The 20,330-nt window shown below is 36.4% G+C and overlaps 4 protein-coding genes and 1 pseudogene across 5 annotated transcripts in view; 2 read left to right on the forward strand and 3 right to left on the reverse strand.

Annotated features, from left to right (window-relative positions):
- LOC125874324 (vesicle-associated membrane protein 721-like) overlaps nucleotides 1–20,330 on the reverse strand; it is a 122,165-nt gene that overhangs the window by 369 nt on the left and 101,466 nt on the right. Inside the window, exons 2-5 of one of the 2 annotated variants that reach the window (XM_049555195.1) lie at nucleotides 1,993–2,235; nucleotides 793–934; nucleotides 585–705; nucleotides 396–458 (exon numbers count right to left, since the gene is read on the reverse strand). In XM_049555195.1, coding sequence (XP_049411152.1) covers nucleotides 396–458; nucleotides 585–705; nucleotides 793–934; nucleotides 1,993–2,182 — 516 coding nt within the window. In that variant the 5' untranslated portion in view covers nucleotides 2,183–2,235. The remainder of the gene's footprint in view (nucleotides 1–395; nucleotides 459–584; nucleotides 706–792; nucleotides 935–1,992; nucleotides 2,236–20,330) is intronic. The other variant, XM_049555194.1, reaches the window with a different exon arrangement.
- Nucleotides 3,855–9,132, reverse strand: LOC125874297 (guanine nucleotide-binding protein-like NSN1). Its single transcript, XM_049555159.1, has 9 exons — nucleotides 8,974–9,132; nucleotides 8,650–8,894; nucleotides 8,002–8,131; nucleotides 7,711–7,884; nucleotides 7,077–7,291; nucleotides 5,552–5,819; nucleotides 5,272–5,451; nucleotides 4,959–5,170; nucleotides 3,855–4,500 (listed from the first exon to the last, which is right to left on the reverse strand). Exons 1-9 carry the CDS (start codon nucleotides 8,990–8,992, stop codon nucleotides 4,123–4,125), a joined length of 1,821 nt encoding a protein of 606 aa, XP_049411116.1. The 5' UTR covers nucleotides 8,993–9,132; the 3' UTR covers nucleotides 3,855–4,122.
- LOC125874325 (uncharacterized) lies at nucleotides 9,266–13,957 on the forward strand. The gene is made up of 9 exons (XM_049555196.1): nucleotides 9,266–9,327; nucleotides 10,435–10,529; nucleotides 11,216–11,345; nucleotides 12,294–12,416; nucleotides 12,524–12,580; nucleotides 13,238–13,284; nucleotides 13,404–13,508; nucleotides 13,608–13,665; nucleotides 13,754–13,957. Exons 2-9 carry the CDS (start codon nucleotides 10,446–10,448, stop codon nucleotides 13,768–13,770), a joined length of 621 nt encoding a protein of 206 aa, XP_049411153.1. The 5' UTR covers nucleotides 9,266–9,327; nucleotides 10,435–10,445; the 3' UTR covers nucleotides 13,771–13,957.
- Nucleotides 14,492–16,651, reverse strand: LOC125872280 (uncharacterized). The gene has a single exon (XM_049552993.1). It carries the CDS (start codon nucleotides 16,649–16,651, stop codon nucleotides 14,492–14,494), a length of 2,160 nt encoding a protein of 719 aa, XP_049408950.1.
- LOC125874303 (probable serine/threonine-protein kinase PBL26) overlaps nucleotides 17,780–20,330 on the forward strand; it is a 23,770-nt pseudogene continuing 21,219 nt past the window's right edge.

Below are 20,330 nucleotides of genomic sequence, written 5' to 3' on the forward strand. Positions count from 1 at the left end.
GGGGAAAATATGCAACTTAAGGTGTGATGATGCAGCATTCACAAGTTCCAATATTTCAAATGCAGGAGCAATTTAACTCATATACCGACAGTTTGCTACTAAAATTGAAGGGAATGATTGTAGTATGAGTTTTGACCTACGGACTTCACAATGGTGTGGACCAAGTGATTGTTCGCAAAACATACAAATGTAGAACAACAAACGCAAATTGTTGAGCAAAGTAGCAGGCAATCAGAGAAGTGCTATCAAATTTTTTCAAAAAAGTATGCTAGCAGCTCTTATTCATATAACTGGCAATAAGAGCTTGCCGTCAACATTTCAAGGTAGCAATTTCTTAGAAGCAGGGAATTGAATAGTCTTATCCACCAAAAGACAGAATTTCACAGCATTCAAACCTGTGAACGAAGATTCTCAGTTTTATCCACCAAAAGTTCAATCTTCTCCCCACGATCCAGGACCTGCAAGGCCACAATTCTCATTAACAAACTGCAATACAGATTCTTGAACTCTCAATGTTTTGTAGTCCCACATCAGGATACCGAGTCTTTTAAAATAATACTATAGTACAGAGGGAATGTGCTTACCTTCTCGATGTTTTCCATCATCACACCTTTAACTTCTGAAACCTGAGCCTTCACCTTTGCAAGCTTGTTGATTTCCTCTGGATGATCAACACAGTACTGCATCTGATCCTTTATTTTGGGCCTGTAGTTATAATCATGCTCTTGAGATATCAGCATTCATACTAAAAAACAATAGTGGTAGAGAATGAAATGGGAAAAGCCAAAATACCCAAACTCCTTGTTCAAGCTGTTAGCAACAGCTGTAGCAGCTTTGCCTCCACCATATTTCTTGGTAAAATCATCCTTAACTCTCTCCAGAAATGCAATTGGGACCTGCCTGCCAACAGACTCCACAGCTACAACACAGTATGCTGGTTGTACAAAATAAAGCCCATTAGCTTTACAAATGCCAAAACACAAACAACATGACAATGGCGCATTATATATCAAATTGCCAGATAGCAATCATTATTTTAAGTACAGTGGTAAATGCACACTAGTATCCTAGGAAAATAAATACTTAACAAAGTTGTATCAAAATTGTTTCCTTATATAATCTTTCAATAATAAGCATATCCAACATGATACTCAGATAGCTCAATAATTTCCCAGATACAACAAGTGAGACAATAATCTGTCAAAATAGACTTATTTTTCATATACATTCCAATTCTAAAATGAGAAAATCCCCCGACTACTTATACTACGTAGAAATACATCCTATTTAGCCTCCATAAAAGTTGGTGATCCGACATGCTAAACTTAAGACAGCTGCGCAAAATTTGCATTTCCCGTTTAATTTCATGGATCTCTCACAGGAAGACCACAAATTAGACAAGCAATCAACCCTGGGTGTCATCTCAAAATTAAAACGGTTCTACGCGTCTATGTTGAGACGAGTAAAATAATGTTAAAAGTCCTGGTATTTCCAACAGAATGAATCAAAGATGCATTGTCATCCGCACTGCTAAGCAAACGAAGAAACTGAAAGTATCAGTAGATTCTAATAAAAGAACACCAAACTGACCGAATTACACAAAAAACGAATCAAGCAAACAAAGGCATAGACGATGATTGGAGGATCTTCCATACAAGTCCTTAACCTCTAGTTCTCTGAATAAACAAAATTCTCGTATATCCTTATTTTTGCAAATAGTTCACAAAATAAGAGAGATCTAAACCAAAAATTTGCTTCAATTCAAACTCAACGCCTAGGAATTGACCACTTATCAGTATGACTAAGATCTAACACAGTCAATATCATAGCAGTAGCGATTCAGATGAAAATGGAACTGATCAATAAATTTGAAATGCCAGATCAAAGAAGCAGATAATCATAGATAACAGATCAGAAAAAAAACCAATCGACTTACAGATCAGAACAAACACACAGAGGAAAAGCGAGAAAAGGAAAAAAAAAAAAACTCACTGAAGCCGTCATCGACGAGGTAGTTAAAAGTATGTCCATCACAGTTATAGGTGAACTTGTTGTTGGAAGCAGGGAGTTTCTGAAGGCACTGCGATGCAATACTGGTGAAATTTCCAGTGAACTCAGTATACTCAGCGAGAATCACCGTTCCTCGCGCAACGAAGCTGTAGATCAACGATTGTTGCCCCATTTTTGCTCTCTCTTCTCACACTCGAGAAGAGACAAAAACCCTAGCTATTTCGAATTGCAGAGAACAAAATGAAAAAGATGAAGCACCGAAAAAGAGTATGTGCGTATATTTATGCGTGAAAGTGTACAAGCACAGAGAAACGATGAATTTTGTTTTCTTGGGAAGACCCCACCGAATACACATCTAATTAATGTGGTGTAATTTAACTTGATATTAATAAATTATAATAAATCATCCTAATTTAAATGTGTATTCGATTTTTCAGACAAATAATATTCAACAAAAGAAGTAGTACAATTAAATCTCTTGTATCCCTATGCCTTTTCTCTTTTATTAAGATTTAAATATTTGATGCGGATAAATTTTTACTCTTTTTACTTTGTGGGCTTAGTTGTTAAGCTACTACCATTGTGTGCCATCGGAAATAACGTACGGGACCCTTCAATGTTTTTTTTTATTTGTCCGCATATTTTGAAACTGAAATTTCTATATTCATAAGTTGTGTACATATTTATATATAGACATTAATAATTATAGTTGTTAAAAGCCGATTGATTTTGGCTTTGATTTAAATAAACAATGAAGTAAATGAAAAAAAATTGAATTAAGTTCGTTCAACTGACTTGTTTACTATCTTTCATTTATTTCATTATTTATTCCCATTCCTAAATTTTCTTAACAACAAATTATTGTTGGCTTTGTCATTATCTTTTTTTTTTTTTTTTATTTTATTATTATTATTATTATTATTATTATGAGAGAACGGAAAATATTAAATTTAAAAAACTTTTTACATAATATTAACATGTACTCGAGTTTCCAAAATGTAGGAGAAATTTGATTTTATAGTTTGTTATAAAAAAAACTTTTTACATAATATTAACATGTACTCTAATTAATGATTATTTTCACATGAGATCAGTAAAAAATAATATTGAGATTCTATTTAAATAACATAAGATTTAAATTATAAATAGACACGAAAGACTATTTCCTCTTTAACATAGAAGCATTTAGTACATTAATACCAAATCTTTTTTGGTATATTACGTATTAATTTCAGAGTGGATGGGCACAATTAGAATTAGTTTTTTTAATTAAATAATTAGAATTAGTTGACTTTGAAAGTTAATACAAATTTTAATTTTATTATTCTTATGAGTGTGCTGAAAATGTCATTTCAAGTATACAATTAAAACCTATGTCAACTTAAACCTCTACCACAAGTTCAAATTATGTTACTATTAATTACTATCTAGTTGAATTTTTATATATGGTAAAATAAAAATTGGAAGTAAATTTTAAATCGATATTTGAATTGAGATTGAATATTGAACTTGCTCTTGATCGGCATTCCCTAGATGGGTTACCGGGTTGATGAGGTTTTTTTGGGGCAAAATCTACTTTGTTATTTGATGACAAGATGTGAGAATGATGTCGACTTATAGGGAAAAAGTGTGAATTGAAGTAGCAACATAATGGATCCCAACTAACTGCTAGAACCAAAAAAAGTGACTTCATTTTAAAGCCATTTTAGATCTACTAAATATGAATGTTTGATATGTGATAACGTTGGCCTAGCTAACAGGTCAGTACCTACTTGCAACAACTGGTCCAGAACATCTTTTTCATCGTGAGATCCAATGTTGGATGGTACAAAACAGTGTGGAAATAAGAAATAATATTAATATTAATAATAAGGCAAATGAATACTCCAAGTCTCCAACTATGAGATAGAATAAAGAAAAGAAAATTCCTTCTTCTTGATAACACGGTGGAGCTAGAGCCAGCTTCTGCGCTACGAATGCATGCTTCACTAATACAAGTACAGGTGGAGCTCGAGCCAGCTTCCGCACCAGGGGAGCATGCATGTTTCTCTAGTATGAGTACCAAGTAACTCTATCCGCCATCAAAAAAGATATTCATTGTGATGTCTCTCTTCATTCATTATCCAACTCATTCCCAGATGGTAGCTCAAATCTGTTTTTCTTGCTTTCATTAGGTGTCATATCATCTTCAGCATCATCCATGGCGGATTCCTTCTTGAAATAATATACCTTGAAGTCATAATCACCATCCATCATATCACTGGTAGTAGAGGTTCTGTCTTTCTTCCTCCTTTTCTTCTCAGCTTTTCTAAGTTTGGTATTTAGCATGCCTTCCTCGGTATATAACTTCTCATTTTGTCTGCTGCTAGCGCTCTTGCCACTTGTCCGGCCTGCATCATCTTCTCCAGCACCCATTGACACATCTCTGTCATTATTAACATGGTTGTCCATTGCATTATCACTCTGAGTCACCGGTTTCTCCAAATTGTCCTGCAGTTAAAAAAGAACACTCTGTCAATAGACGCCACTACTTGTTCAGACATGGGAGATGTAAAGGATAACATTGCAAATTCAAGAGGACATGTTCTGTTTTCTTTTTCTTATAGGTGCTATTATGCTGAAAAACTTTTCCAAACAGAAATAAGTTATGATCAGAGAGCCAAGTTCTTAAAAACAGAAACCAGCAAAATAATCATCCATAAAAATAAAGAAAAAAGCTTCATAAACTCTACTTGTGCTTCTTCAACTCTAAATTCACAACTACTAATGTATTTCATTTGTGAATGTATGTGGTCAGGAATCAGCAATGATTCAGTACTATTTGTACATAATGCACTGATAGAAACATTTCGATTTGCAGAGCAAGTGAAGAGCAGTTACAGAACTTCAGGAAAATGTCAAAAGGGTCTGATCAGAAAAATAAGAAAGTCTAAAAGCGAATCACTTACCTCTAGCATGGTCTCGTCAAAGTTAACGGGGCGATTTGACGGAACTTCAGCTGGGAGAAAATCATCGACTGATTTGAGGCTTCCAATAATTGAGGATTCACTTCCATAAACTTCATCGACATTGAATTCTTTTCCAAGTTCTGAAACTATCTTTACCTCTGAATGCTCTCCCTCGTTCCTAGACGGGGGCATGGTGTAGTATGGTATTTTCCCTGAGATGTGTCAAACAGATGTCAAACTACTAGCATGAACATAGAAAAACATGTCTTTTTCAACTTAATCCTCGAAGAAACTTAATAGATACCACACATACCCTCATTCCAATCATGCAGAACAATCCTTGCAGCAGCATCAGTGTCAACAATTCCACCCTTTTTAAGCCTACCCCTAACAGTAGCAACTTTCTGAAGGAAGTCATCGACTGAATCAAAGCTAGGAACCTTGTATATAGTTACTAACAAGCTGGACGGACACAGTTTGAGTATCTCCTTTACTGCACAACCCACACAGTACAAGCACAGTCAGCCACATCAATCTACCATTTAAATAGCACACAAGAGTAATGCAAAAGATGCTAAACCAAATCTACTTACCAGGACCAACTGGGTCATCTAACTTCTCTATCCTCTTGCAATTTCGAAGAGCAATAGCTGCATCATTCTCTGTTGATGACCTAAGCATCACAATCCCAGGGCAGTCCAACAACTTCACATTCTTATCTAACTGAACTTCTTGCATGGATCTTGTTAACCCAGGTGTAGCACCAACATTGACTACGTGAGATCTCTTCAAGCTATTAATAAGGCTACTTTTACCAACATTTGGCAGACCAATGACGCCGACAGTGATTGATTTTTTGATCTGCAACAAGTAACTTAGCATTAGCATGGAATCAGCATAACTAAAGCAAGAAATGCAATAAAATGACATCAACATTGACTAAAGACAGGTAGGTAAATTCATTGCTCATACACCAAGTCCTCTGGAGTACACTAAATTTTCTTATGTTATTTTCACCCGTCCTTTTCCCCCAGACAAAAGGCAAAGAAATTTATGGAGAAAAAGAATGACACCCCTATACAACAACAACAACAACATGCCCAGTGAGATCCCACTAGGTGGGGAATGACACCCCTATAATGGAAAAAAAAAATAACTCTAAGAGCCCGTTTGGATTGACTTAAAAAAAGTAGCTTTTAAGTCAAAAAATAAAAAGTAGGGGGAGACCTACTTTTGGTTTTTGACTTATTTCAAGTCATTTTAAACTTATTTTAAGTTATTTTTAACCTTGCCAAACACTTCCTAACTTATTTTAAGTCATTTTTGACTTATTTTAAATTATTTTTGTATTTGCCAAACATTGGATTGGGAAGAGTTAAGACAGCTACTAGATGGTGGTACCTAACTATGTGAATCTACAGGTGGTTCACACCATGGGGATCTTCGACGTTGAAAAGCTATGGAAACTGCACGTGAGATAGCAATCTAGAGCAAATTACTGTGAAGGGGAGAATGGAGAGACGGTTGAAGAGTTTCTTTTGGATTTTAAAGTCTACCCATCTTTATCTATTGGAATCCCGGAGCATATGAAAATCAATCAATCAACTATGCTTCCATTCCAAATAAGTTGGGTCAACTATATAACCTCTGTATCCATGTTTCCCTATTCGGGGCTTAATGCATTTGAATGCTGCTACAACTGTCTTTTAAGAAAAAATAGGGTTATCTACATATCATACTTATTCCTAAATCGACATACAAGTTGTTGCAATCCCCAACTTAACGCAAGTGTACAACACCAACAATATGAATACCACCAATCTAAGCTGTGCATAGCTGGTCTTATTTCCACCTATAAATGGGGGCTGTGTTAGGTTGACAATCGAAGTAAAATAAGTCTTCAAAACCATGAATCCTCTAGAGTGGAATTGAACAATGAACTTGATTGACACTGAAACCCAGATTAGAATCAATGAGTTTGCGCATGCAACCAATTATGAAGCATGATAAGACAGTTTGTGCACAAAACATAGCAATTGAAGTTCCAATGCTTATTCCAGAACTGAGAAGCAAGATAAATAGGTGAGAACCCAATAAAGAAATTGATCCTAGAAGTACCTCGTGACTTCGCGAATAATTCTTGAGCAATTTTATCAGATTCTCAGCTCCAAGACAATCACTTGTCTGCAAAAGATTTGTAGTCTTTCCGACCTTTGAGGACTTCCAGCCCAAGTTTGACTTCTGTTCTTGGGTGCTACACTTGAAAGCAACTGCTGGTAATTCCTCTCGCAGATACTTTAGCCACTTTTCTGCGGCTTCCCGAGGAACAAGATCTAAATACAAAGTCAAAAAGTAAATAATGGCATTCCTATGAACACCTAAAGAGTAACACATCAAACTTTCATATAAGATAGTGTATAAATTAGCAAATTTGATGTTTTAGTGACCCATATCAAAAAGAAGCAGAGATACATACGTATATAGATATTTTTTAAAAAAAATCAAGATAAAGAAGGGTGCAAAGAAGATACTGTTTATAAAAATAAAAACACAATACAGATTTATCCACACATATACTTTATCACAAAAAAAACAAGTCCACTTCTTTTGTGCTCTCTATAAGTCACTGTCACTCATTCTGGTCAAAGAAGAACTCCACCTGATAATCTTTTACTTGAAACAGCACATACATGTGGATATTAGAAAATGATACACACGATAATATTAATAAATAAAAGGAGGAAGGGGATACCAATTTTATTGAGGAGCAACACAAGATGCTTTCCAGGTCCTGATCTCATCACCATCTTTTCCATGTCAAGACAGCGTGTACCAAGCGGATCTCGAGCATCAAGCACTTCTAAAATGACATCAGAAGCGTCAATGACTTTGACTAACTCCTTGTAGAAAGCTCTTTCCGAGTTCTCTGCATGGATAAGCAAGTGTTAAAGACCAAGGAGAGAAAAAGAGTTAAGAAGCAAAACCGCTACCACTTCCTCCCACAACCACCCATGACAAAAACAAAGAACATAATATGACATACCACGGATTTTAACAAAATTAGTTGAATCATTGTTTCCCTTGCCCTCCATAAAATTCTGTTCTCCCGAAGCCATGTCTGCAAGTTCATTCACGTCATCATCCTCGACCAGCCCTAACTTTCTTTTCTTTGCCTGAAAACCAATGTTATGGTAGTTAAACAACAGCCCAAATACACAAGGAAAAAAATTGAGGAACAACAGAATTGTAACATGCAAGAGAACCTATCCACTGAAAGAGACCATTTTTCCACACTGTAAGTTGGGTTGGGTCTCAAACCCACCACTTCTAGGATGGTGTTCCAATGGATTAAAACATCCTTAAATTGATTTATTCTTGCCAGATAACCAGTGAACAATAATGAATTATACAATCATGCTATGATTTCCATAACGACAATCCAACATTTCAATTGAAGCCAGACGAATCAACAAGCATCACATGAAACAATCAAACCTAGCAAAAAATCACTTTTTTATGATAGCCAAATCAATGTAGACCCCATTACAGTGCCTATAAATTTCCATGTGCAATATATCTGGTCAAGCAAAGCATCAAAACGTCTTACAACAATAACACCGATTATACTTAAATTAGTTTAGTTTAACAATATGCATTCTGCTCAATCTGAAATCCAATAAAAACAAATTACCCTCTCTTTTCGGGCAGCTTTCTTCTGCTCCAATTCCTCAAGAGCACGAGCACGACGAGCCTCGAGGGCCTTAAGCTCTTGTTCCTTGAAGGGCCAATCATTGGGGATTCCTGGGTCCTTCTCTACCTTAGTCTTTTTGTTAATACCCAACTTCTTGGCCTCCTTTGCCTTTTTCTTGTGATGCTCTTTTACCTTCCTTATAATCTTGTGCTTCTGCTTCAATGATACCCTCTTGCTCTTACTCTCTGCAACACCCCAAAAACAAAAAAATAAAATAAAAAAATCTAAATCTAACATTAATAGAATAGAGTAGTAATTGCTTACTCTTGCTTTTCTTCACCATTTTTGTTTGCTGCGAAAGAGCTTTAGGGTTTCAGAGAATGAAATGCACAATTGATTTTAGGGTTTAGGGTTTTGGAAGAAGAAGTAACCGAAGCGGGTAAAATAGGCAATGGATAAGTTTACATATATAGCCTATTGTAGGACCCTATTTAAGGACTAGCCCCAAGTTTTATAAATTTTGTATTTAACCATTTCACTATAAAGTCCCCTACTTGTGCGCTTCTTCCCAATTTACCACATTAGGCTGTAGCCTCCTCTTCAGCTTTAATAACGATTTCTTCTTCCAATTTTATCGAGCTTACTGAAGAATTTGTTGGAGCCGTTGATTTATAATTTGTGAGTTTTCTTATTGCCCTCTCTGTTCGATTCAATAGTACTTCTCCTTGGGATTTAATTTCTATGATTTTTGAAGAAATTTTCGTTTCTACTGGGTTCACAAATATTTTGGGTAATTACTGCTTGTTCTGGAAAACATGCTATCATATGTTAGTTTATAAGCTTTGTTATTCCTCATCTAGCTTTGTCTCCTCCTTGGGTTTAGAAGTGTGACTATTACTTGCATCCATTAGCAACATAAAGTAATTGAATGATACAATGGCTAAATTAAAAAAATTAAACCCACTGAATGTTTAGCACTTCCAGTCCTAATTCCTTCCTGTGCATTTACTTTTGGTTTACTGTTTTCGCTGTCTAGTACTCCCTCCGTCCACTTTTCATTGTCAAGTCAATTTGACTAATTGTTAAAGTTAAATTAGATTATATTAATTCGATATTTTAAACAAAAAAATTAGATATTCAAAAACTATATGAAAAATAATATAAATTGCAATTTTTTGCATATCAATATGAAGAAAAAATACATAGTAAAATATTGTCAGAATTCTTATCGTTTGACTCTAAAAAAGGAAATCATGACAATCAAAAGTGGAGGGAGCAGTATATAGCATGATTTGCTCAAGTCTATGTTATTTTTATGCCTAAAATTTTGTTGAAATTGTCTCGAGCTCTCTTTTTTTTTTTTGTTTCTCTGTTGCTTTTGTCAAAAATGTTCCCATGACTCTATTCCTGTTCTAACACATGCTTTGCAAATATGCTAGTCTGTGGATACATAAGCTATTCTAAATACTTTACATCACCTTCAAAATTTGCTTGGCTTTTGGTATACATGCTCTATAGCATGAGGCAAAGCACTATCGGATGAGAAAGTTCATTTTATACTTAGTCAACAACTAATAATTATGTGATTGAAAAAATTGCTCTATGATTGTCTGGTTTGGTTTATATATGTTTTATTTTTTCCCTTTTAAAGACTCAAACTGAACCATGTTTACCCCTACAAGTGTTTATCCTACTGGTTAAGCAACAAAAGATTTATGGTGTGACTACTGTTTTTTTTTTTTCCGGGTAATACTGTATTAATATTTTTTATGGGCCATGATACAGGTTTTGATTTAATGGCCTCCAGAGGGCGGGGTCGGGGGCGTGGTGGATATGGTGGCAATCGGCTGGCTAAGCAAGTCTCATTTGAACTTTTCCCTGTAAGTGAAATCCTTTGGTTCGTTAATCTTATATTCTTCACACGAATTATGATACAGTATATGTTTCTGGATGGGTAACACTATTTAATGAGCTTGGTCGCAAGTTTGAATGTGGGACGAGGATTGTGATAGGTCCACTGTTAGATAAAATAATTGAACTATAATGTACCATCTGTATACCACATAAATAAAGCTGTATGAATCATATAGTGGACACAATTAATTTGAAATTGACGGATAGTTGATTAATATATTGATTTTGGGAAATGGGTGAACTTTTCCAACTTTTGAAGCTGTAAAAACGTGTGCTAATGTAAGAGATTAATATTTTTGTGAAGGGATAGGAAAAGTGGCTTCCGAAAGGATGATTTTCTGTTTTTTGGTGTTATACAGTATATTCTATATTCAAGTGAAAACATTTGATATAAGCCCTGATTAATGTGTCTTATCACTTGTGTTACGGAAGGTTGAGATCATGTCAACTGTTAGTTTAGTTGATTTAACCTGGCTCATAGTTTTTTGGTAGATATAATCCGAGCTGATTAATGTCCGCAATCACTAGAAGCCTGTTAGCTGAGATTAACTATTGAACTTGATGAAGATAGATCTCTTACTAATTATGATTGAAAATGTTTTGAGCTTAATGTGGTCGGCTGGGTTGCAGATAACATTTCTACCTTTTGCAGGAAGTTGAGAACTTGGGTAATGCAGCTGGTGTCATGGAAAGGATACCTTTGGCAATTTGGCAGGCAAATTTACAGAAGTTCTGGAACTCCTCTCCTTACTATTTGGCAGATGAAAGTGATGTTTTGAAGAGTAAGAATTCAAATTATTGAAACTTTTATTACTATTTGTGAGGAAATGTCATACCACTTGTTTAGCAATGGATAAAGCCACTTATTAAGCTATCTATACATGATTGTCACTATCGTTTTGTCACAACCCAAACCTGGAGGGCCATGACTAGCCTGGCATCTGCAGAGCGAACTCTTAAGCTCTTAGCCCTGTATTTCTACCTTATCTGATACTCGGTTTTTGTGCATGCTGCTATACTAGCAGATTGTCAATTCAAGGAGTCATCATGGACTCTTCTTTCAGAGGATTTGTTTTTTCTTTTTGAAGATTCTTCTCTTACATTTTTTCCTCCTGAGAATTTGTGATGGTCTACAATGCAAATTAGGGAAGCTACATAATTCTGAATACGAGGAGGTTAACAAATTCTCCCCCACAACCAAAACTCTCAAAACCCTAGGACTACATCATGAATGCTTATTAAGTTAGAAGGAACAAACCTATATTTATAGAGTCCTAAAACCTTTCCTACAAGAAAAGGACTAGTCAAAATATTAAAACCTTTTCCTAAAAGGAAAATCTATTTATGATAAGAAATCAGGGCAAATAAACCCCCAACAATTCAGGTGGTTGGTTCATTTCGAGTACGGTTTGGAAAACATTTTATGTTAGAATGGTCAATCCTTCTGCAGTCTTTGAAAATTAATCATTCTCCTTTTGCATTATCTGATAATTAAATTGCTATGATTATGGATTATTTGATGCTCTGGTTTATGTCCACACTGCATAGTATCAGATTTCCGATCTTCTATAGCTGGAATACCCCTCTGCATGATTTGACATTTAATGTCTTGTTATTCTATGTCTGACATTCGGAACTTCAGATTACTTCATTATTTACGTGTTACTTTGTATGAGCCTTTGCTAGTTTTAGATTTCTGATCTTCTGTACATCACATATTATGTTTCTAGAAACGAAAGGAATGGATATAGAAAGGTTCTCGGATAGTAAGTCGGAGAGGGCCGAGCCAGAGTCACCATTGGAGGACTTCATAAAAATGGATTCCAACTATGTTCCTGCAGAACTAGCTAAAGGTTTTGTATTCCTTAATTCTTTAGTTCTTTGACATGTTGCTTATTCAGATCTCTTGAACCTATAATGTTTGCTTGCTTAGATGCTTTTATGATTATAAATATTATAGGTGGAAGGGAGGTGAGACGTGCACCACCAGGAGGAGTGCGTTGGAAACAAGAGCCAGGTAAAGTACCATGATTTGATTTTCCTTTCTATTTCATACAACAACAACTATGCCTCAATCCTAATGGTTAGGATATTTGCCTTCCTTGCTCTTTCATATATGGAAATTTCATAGATCTTCTGAAATGTCGACTGTCTAGTTGCAAATCATGTTCTCTGAACATACCATGCATAAAATCTTTACAGTATGGTTTGTCAATAAAGTTATTTACCTTATCAAAAAAATAAAGTCTTTACACTTTGGTAATAGAAGTACTGATTTATAGCAAAGCTCTTTGAATAAACCTGCATTAGAACCTCTAGCAAAGCATCATGAGCACATTGCCTGGCAGACATTGGCTTTGTACCACATGTACTTGGAGACACCCAAATAATGATCATTTGCAACGACATACCTGAACATCCCATGCTAGCATGTGGCGTAATTGCTTCAAGTTGAGTGTACCAATCCATTGATCGCTCTTTAAAGAAACCAAGCTCGGTTTGGAACCTTGTTTTAGCTTATGTGATATGCACAAGCGCGTCTTTGTCAATTTCAGTAGACACAATGTACTTGATCAGTTTAGATGCCAAGAAAAAGAAATGCAGATGTTTTTCTCTCTTTTGCCTTGTGTTTGTTGTAATTTGTCGAGCTCATGAAATTGTTTTTTGGTGACAGACATGCGAAAATTGGATCTTTTGGAAAAGCTTGATCAAAAGTCTAAGGTTTTACCTTTGTCCATATAAAAAATGTTTCCTTTGAGGTGTTTTAGCAAAAAAGTTGACTTGTCTACTGTAATGTTTATCTTTTGAGTGTTATGTTTCTTTTCACTGCAATTGCATAGGGCGATGATGAAAAGAAAAAAGATGGTGAAGACGAGGACGAAGATCCAGAGGAGAAGGTTGGAGAGGAAGAAGAAGAATTTAGCGATGATGGAGATTACAATCAGGTATGTGGGAAAACCGTGTGCTTCCCTAACTTGACAGACATATTAAGGAACTTGAAATCAGAATGCTTTGTATATTGAAACTCTTGAACAATTATACAGAATCTTTATGATTACGATGACGATGAAGACGACTACAACATGAATGAAGATAATAATGGTATGATCCAATTTGCTGTTTCTTTTCTTCTTTTATTTTATGCAGCAGTATTTCAGTATTTGTTACTTCTTATTGCTCTCGTTTGCAGATGATGCCATGTATTGAAGGTTGCTTGGTGGAGTGGTTTTTGCTATGGAATTCTTTATCACTGTGGCTGGTATCCCGTGGAATTAGTCGAGGTGCATGAAAGCTGGCCCGGATACTGCCCTTGTAAATTAACAACAACTATTTAATTCAAGACAATCAAGAAAGCTTCTATTGTGGGTCACAGCTTTTTCTTCATTTTTTGGCAGCTTACTGTCACGGACTTAGAGTCTCACTAATGCTCCGTGCGGCACTTGACAACTTACTCACGAATCTTTCACGATCTTGTAAGCTCAAGTAAGCCCTTTGAAACTTAGATCGCTAAGAGAATGCTTAAGGAAAGACTTAGAAAATTTTGGAAGAAGGCTTTTGTATTGCTTTTGGAAGATTGCTTTACAACTTTCTTGGTGCCTTTGCAAATGAGGGGCACCTTCATTTATACAACTCTCCAAGGACTAAAGTGCAATTAATATTTACATGAGAAGTCCCTAAACTTATTTACACTTTGGTCCTCTCTCTAGAGAATTCCACACTTTCTAGGATTTTCCAAACATTTCTTGGAAAATATCTAGTCCCTTTCTAGAATTCTCTACATACTCTAGGACCTTCCAAAGCTTTCCAAGTTATTCTAGAGAATTCTAGGGAATTCTCTAGCCTTCTTGAATAATCTAAAGGGTTCTAGAGTCTTCCGGAAACCTCTCCACAACTCTAGACCCTTCCGCCCCTATCCGGACGCAAAATTCTACTGCGAAGTGGCGGGACGTGACACTCTCCCCCACCTATTGATGCGACGACCGCGTCGCATTGCCGCTACATCGTCATCCGAGCCTTGTGCGTGCGCGACCAATAGTCCATTGACTCGATTAAGGCCCTTGCGCAACGCCTTCAACATCTTCCATAGCCCTCTTAACTCGGACTTATGGCTCATCTCCTTCTTAGGATGGGCGCGCCTCGGCAGCTTCTTTGGCATCACGGCATCGTTCTCTTTTGGCACTTTCTTCATGCACGGTGGCAAGGACCTTCTTGCACCATTGTCCTTCTTCGAACTTGCAATGGTGGCTTTAGATGTCGACTCCTTCTTCTTAGGATTTTTCTCGAGCTGCATGGCCGTTAGGCGGACTTGTCCTTCCGTCTTCGGCACCTTGACCATGGGCACCATACATGATCTTCCTTGCTCCATGACTAGAAGTCGTTGGAGGTAGGGGTCGATCACCGCGTGGCACTGCTGGAAAAACTCCTGCCCAAGAATTATGTCAAAGAGATCTAAAGGAGCGACAGTGAAGTTGGTCTTACCTTGCCACTCGCCTAGCGTGATGCTCACTCCATGCGCGACTCCGGTCACAAGAGTCGGGGGTGCATTGACCGTCCTAAGTTGGGCGTTGCTTGAACTGTAACTCAGCCCCAACCTCGTTGCTGCCTTTTTGGTCATGAGATTGACCTCTGCACCCGTGTCGACCAAAGCACAAGCGGGCTTTCCATTGATCTTAAGATCGACATACTGCGCGCCGTATCCTCTTGGCTTCTCTGGTTGCTTCGTGATGGCTCCGCATAGTCCTATCAAGCCCAACTGCGTCGTCCCTTCGCCTTGTCCTTGCTCCTGGGAGTCTTTCTCCTTCCGCTCTCGCAGGATGGCACCAAGGCTCTTCAGTTCAGGGCACCTTGCATAACCATGCGGCCCGCCACATATGTAGCAACCACCTTTGTTGGCAACCTCTATCTTCCTCTCCGTGTTGCCATGACATTCAAACTTCTTGCCATCGGACTTATAGGTGTCATGCTTCTTGGGATGTGGCCGTTGCTCCTCGCCTTTGCCACGATCTCCCCCACCATGGTCATGACTACCTCTCATCTCTTCTCCTCTGGCTCTGTCGGGCTTCTCCTGCCTGAAGTCTGTCAAAGCTTCGGCCTGTGTGATGGCTTCATCTATGGTCCTGACTTGCCGACGTTCCAACTCCGTCCTGGCCCAATTTTGTAGCCCATCCATGAAGTGGAACAACATATCATCATCCGTGAGGTTAGGAATTTGAAGTGTGAGGGTAGTGAACTCCTGCACATATGCGCGGATGCTACCTGTTTGCTTCAGCTCCCTAAACTTGCGTTTCGCCTCATAGATGACGTTGTTAGGGAAGAAGGCTTTCTTGAACTCCTCCCGGAATTGCTCCCAGGTGTTGATGGTGCACGTCCCCTTCCCTATCTCGGCCTCCTTGCGCCTCCACCATAGCATGGCCATTTCCGAAAGATACAACACTGCGGTGTTGATCTTACTCTCGTCGCTCTTCAGCCCGTTGCACTTGAAGTAATTCTCCAAATGCCAAAGAAAATTCTCCACCTCTTGCGCGTCACGGACGCCTTTGAACATAGGTGGCTTGGGAGCCTCGACCCTGGCCTCCCTGTCTCGATCAAGCGACGATGATCCTCCAACTGCCACACCTTCCTTGAGTGCTTTCATCTCGGCCTTCATGGTCTCAATCGTGCTCAACGCCTCCATGAGCCGACACTCCAGGGAAGTGATAGCCTCCTTCATCTCAAACTCGGCCCGCTGACGTCCCTCCAACTCCTTGCGGATGTTTTCTGTCTCCTCAAGGGTGAAGTCTTCAAGAGTTTTGAATTTGCCGTCGGCCATATTCATGCGTCGGCCTAATATCTCCACGGCCTGCCTTGCCACTTCAACCCTTGAGACCCACTCTTCGCCAGCGGTGACGTCGATGGCTTCCTCGCCAAGTTCATCGTCACTTGCCTCGGTGGTCGAGGGTGGATGAGATGTTAGTGCCTCGCTAGGTGTGGGATCCGGCAGCATTTCTTCAGAACTCTTTTGGTGCTTTTTACCCTTTCGGGACTTCTTTCCACCATCCGGACGGATGTTGGTAGTGCTAGCAGCGTTTATCTCCCCTTCGGTTGCCATTCCCTTAGTATGGAACCTCGCTCTGATACCACTTTGTCACGGACTTAGAGTCTCACTAATGCTCCGTGCGGCACTTGACAACTTACTCACGAATCTTTCACGATCTTGTAAGCTCAAGTAAGCCCTTTGAAACTTAGATCGCTAAGAGAATGCTTAAGGAAAGACTTAGAAAATTTTGGAAGAAGGCTTTTGTATTGCTTTTGGAAGATTGCTTTACAACTTTCTTGGTGCCTTTGCAAATGAGGGGCACCTTCATTTATACTACTCTCCAAGGACTAAAGTGCAATTAATATTTACATGAGAAGTCCCTAAACTTATTTACACTTTGGTCCTCTCTCTAGAGAATTCCACACTTTCTAGGATTTTCCAAAGCTTTCCAAGTTATTCTAGAGAATTCTAGGGAATTCTCTAGCCTTCTTGAATAATCTAAAGGGTTCTAGAGTCTTCCGGAAACCTCTCCACAACTCTAGACCCTTCCGCCCTTATCCGGACACAAAATTCTACTACGAAGTGGCGGGACGTGACATTACGCTCGTGTCTGATCTCCCATAGTTAGGAGCATTTGAACTGAAACATAAATTTACATTTAAAAAAAATTAAAGTTATAATAAATGATAAAAATAGTTTGACTCTATATATCTTTGATATTTCACTAATTGTATATACTATGTTGAGCTATAAACGTGTCGAGCACTTTTCCATATGTATGTACTAAAAGAAAACACTCTTTCAGAAATACCAGTTCATGTAATACATTTGATTATTGTTTTATAAATATTCTTTAAGTTGGTTAGCATTAACCGTCGTGGGAGTTGGAATTTGAAGCTTATGAGTTTCAAATTCTAATCTTTTTAAGTTATTTGCGTTTAAGTTAATACTCTAATATATTAACAAATGTAATTACCATCAACACTGCTCATAAAAAATTCGTTCTCACACGCATCTCTACCAAACATTCCTCCAAATCCTCAAATCCATTAAAATCTCCATTTTCTACGGATAATTTCATAAAGAAAGACAAAAGAACATGCTTCCATCACCTATCCTTTCTCTGTCTCCAGCTAAACAAAAATGGCTCATTTATAAAAACAAAAAAAAAAAAAATTATTCAAATTTTAATTAATTTGCCAGACAGATTATTCCTAATTATATACATATATTTATAGAGACCATTTTCCATTAATTGCATTCTTGGGTCTCTGCATTTTCATAAACAAGACCCGTATTTTCTTGAGTCTTTTATAGCAAGCAACCTTTTTGTCTTCAACATATTATTTTTTGTAATAGAAAAAAAAATAGGATCAAGATTGGAGAATTTGGTTGTTTTTTTTGTTGTTCATTTTTTAGAATAAAAGACATGAATTGTTTTTCATGTTTTTCGTTTAATGAGAATAAAACATCTAATAATAATAATAATAATAAAAAGAAAAGAAAAGAAACATCAACTTCTGTTCATCCTCATAGAGAAAATCTATCGCCAGAACAAGCACAGCCTTTTTCTAAGACAAAGACGCAGCATAAGCCACATTCTCAACCGCCACAACGAACACATCCAGGTACGGTTCAAGATTTAAATTTGATCATTCAATCTAATACTATACATTTATGTTAGCTTTTTATCGTCTATGTTCTTATCAATAAGTCATTAACAATTTCGAAATTATGGGTTCAAAATTTAATAATGTTTATTGAAAATTCAAAGTTTAAATTCTATGTATGTGGCTTTTCATCGAAACCAACCACTTTGTTTCGATCGAAATTTCAAGCTATATGTTCTTATCACTTTTTTTTGTTTTTTCCATCCATGTTATTGGCTGGTACCAACCTATTGTAATTTGAAATTTATGTATTCAAAATTTAATATTTATTGAAATCTATGTTTAAATTTGATTGTTCAATCTATCTAATTAGAATATATAAAAAATATTGAGTTCAACTAAATTCATCTTAATTATCACCTTTTTTCATCATCGACCCGTGGTAAAAGTTTAATAATTATTGAAATATTAATGAATTTTCAGATATATGTCTAATTAGAGCTTATATATATAAAAGAAAAATATTGTGTTCGGTTGAATTCATGGGATCGCAATTTGCATTGCATGATCAATCATTTCAAACTAGTTGTGTGTTTTACAAAAATCTTTAATATGCACATTTTATTTTCTTGTAATAAATAAAATATTTATAATTTTCAGAGAATATAATAAGCCAAACGGTTGGTAATTATAAGAAGGATGAAGAAAACAAGAATATTGCAGCTCAAACATTCACTTTCAGAGAACTTGCAACTGCTACAAAGAATTTCCGCCAAGAATGTCTAATAGGTGAAGGTGGATTTGGAAGAGTTTACAAAGGTCACCTTGATAGAACTGGCCAGGTAATTCTATTTTTTTTTGTGACACAAAATAGAAAAATAGTCACCGTCTTGAAGTTTCAAATTTCGTGATATTATTATCATGGAGTTTTACCTATGGAATTTAAAACTCCATGACAATGACGATTTTTCAGTACTTACATTAACATGGCTGACAACAGGCTAGCCCGCGCTATTACTACCACAATGAGGTGATGGCAAAATGGACGGTTTGGATTGAATTTGAATGAGTTAAAATGAACTGAATAAATAATTAAGTCATTGTCCATTGAATTAAGATAGTCTTTTTTTAATTATTACTAAAATGAAAATGAATCATGTGACCAACCAACTGAGTTATTATTAAGATTTCTTGAATCAAGATAGGCTAAATAATGAGTTATAATCCAATAGTTCAATCTTACCAATTTCTAGTTTTATTGTTTTTTTCTTTTCATAATTTGTTTAGTTACCAACCAGAACATACATATATCCTTTTTTTTCCTTTATTATAATTATATATATAACATATCAACAAAATAAAGTATATAAATATTTTGAAAATGTCATATACTTAGCCCTAAATGAGACCAACTTTTAGATAAGATATATTTGAGCGGTTTAAGACAAATTGAGTTAATAAATGAAACTATTCAATCTTAAGAATTAATTTTGCTACCCCTAATATATATAAATAATTTATTCTGAACTCGTTATCATCCCATTCAAAAATTCAAAATTATAAATTTAAAATCTTGAATTCGTTTGCCATTTGTCCTTGAAATTATAGTTTCATTTTTGTTTTTCAGGTTATAGCAGTGAAACAGCTTGACCGTAATGGATTACAAGGAAATAGAGAATTTCTTGTAGAGGTGTTGATGTTGAGCCTTCTTCACCACAATAATCTTGTTAACCTCATTGGTTATTGTGCTGATGGAGAACAAAGACTTCTAGTTTATGAGTATATGCAACAGGGAGCCCTTGAGGATCATCTATTTGGTACGTATGAGTTTAAGTTTTATGCACTCGTAAAAAATATTTATATAGTCAGATTACTTGTAAAGTAATAATAACATAAGAAGAAATCGGAATTCAACATAGTATTATATAAAAAAACTATTTTTTCACCTCATATATAAAATGTAAATTTTAGATTCAGAACAACTACTTGCGATACCTTAGCTCCGTCCATGTATACAATAGAGCACGATACCTACCACCTCTGACTAAAAATATAGTATATATTTTTTTTATCTGTAATTGCATTTTCATCAACAGGTCAAAATTATTTTTTATGTATTTATACATTATTAGAAATAAAGA

The sequence above is a fragment of the Solanum stenotomum genome, chromosome 8 (assembly GCF_019186545.1).
Source record: "Solanum stenotomum isolate F172 chromosome 8, ASM1918654v1, whole genome shotgun sequence".
Lineage (NCBI taxonomy): Eukaryota > Viridiplantae > Streptophyta > Magnoliopsida > Solanales > Solanaceae > Solanum > Solanum stenotomum.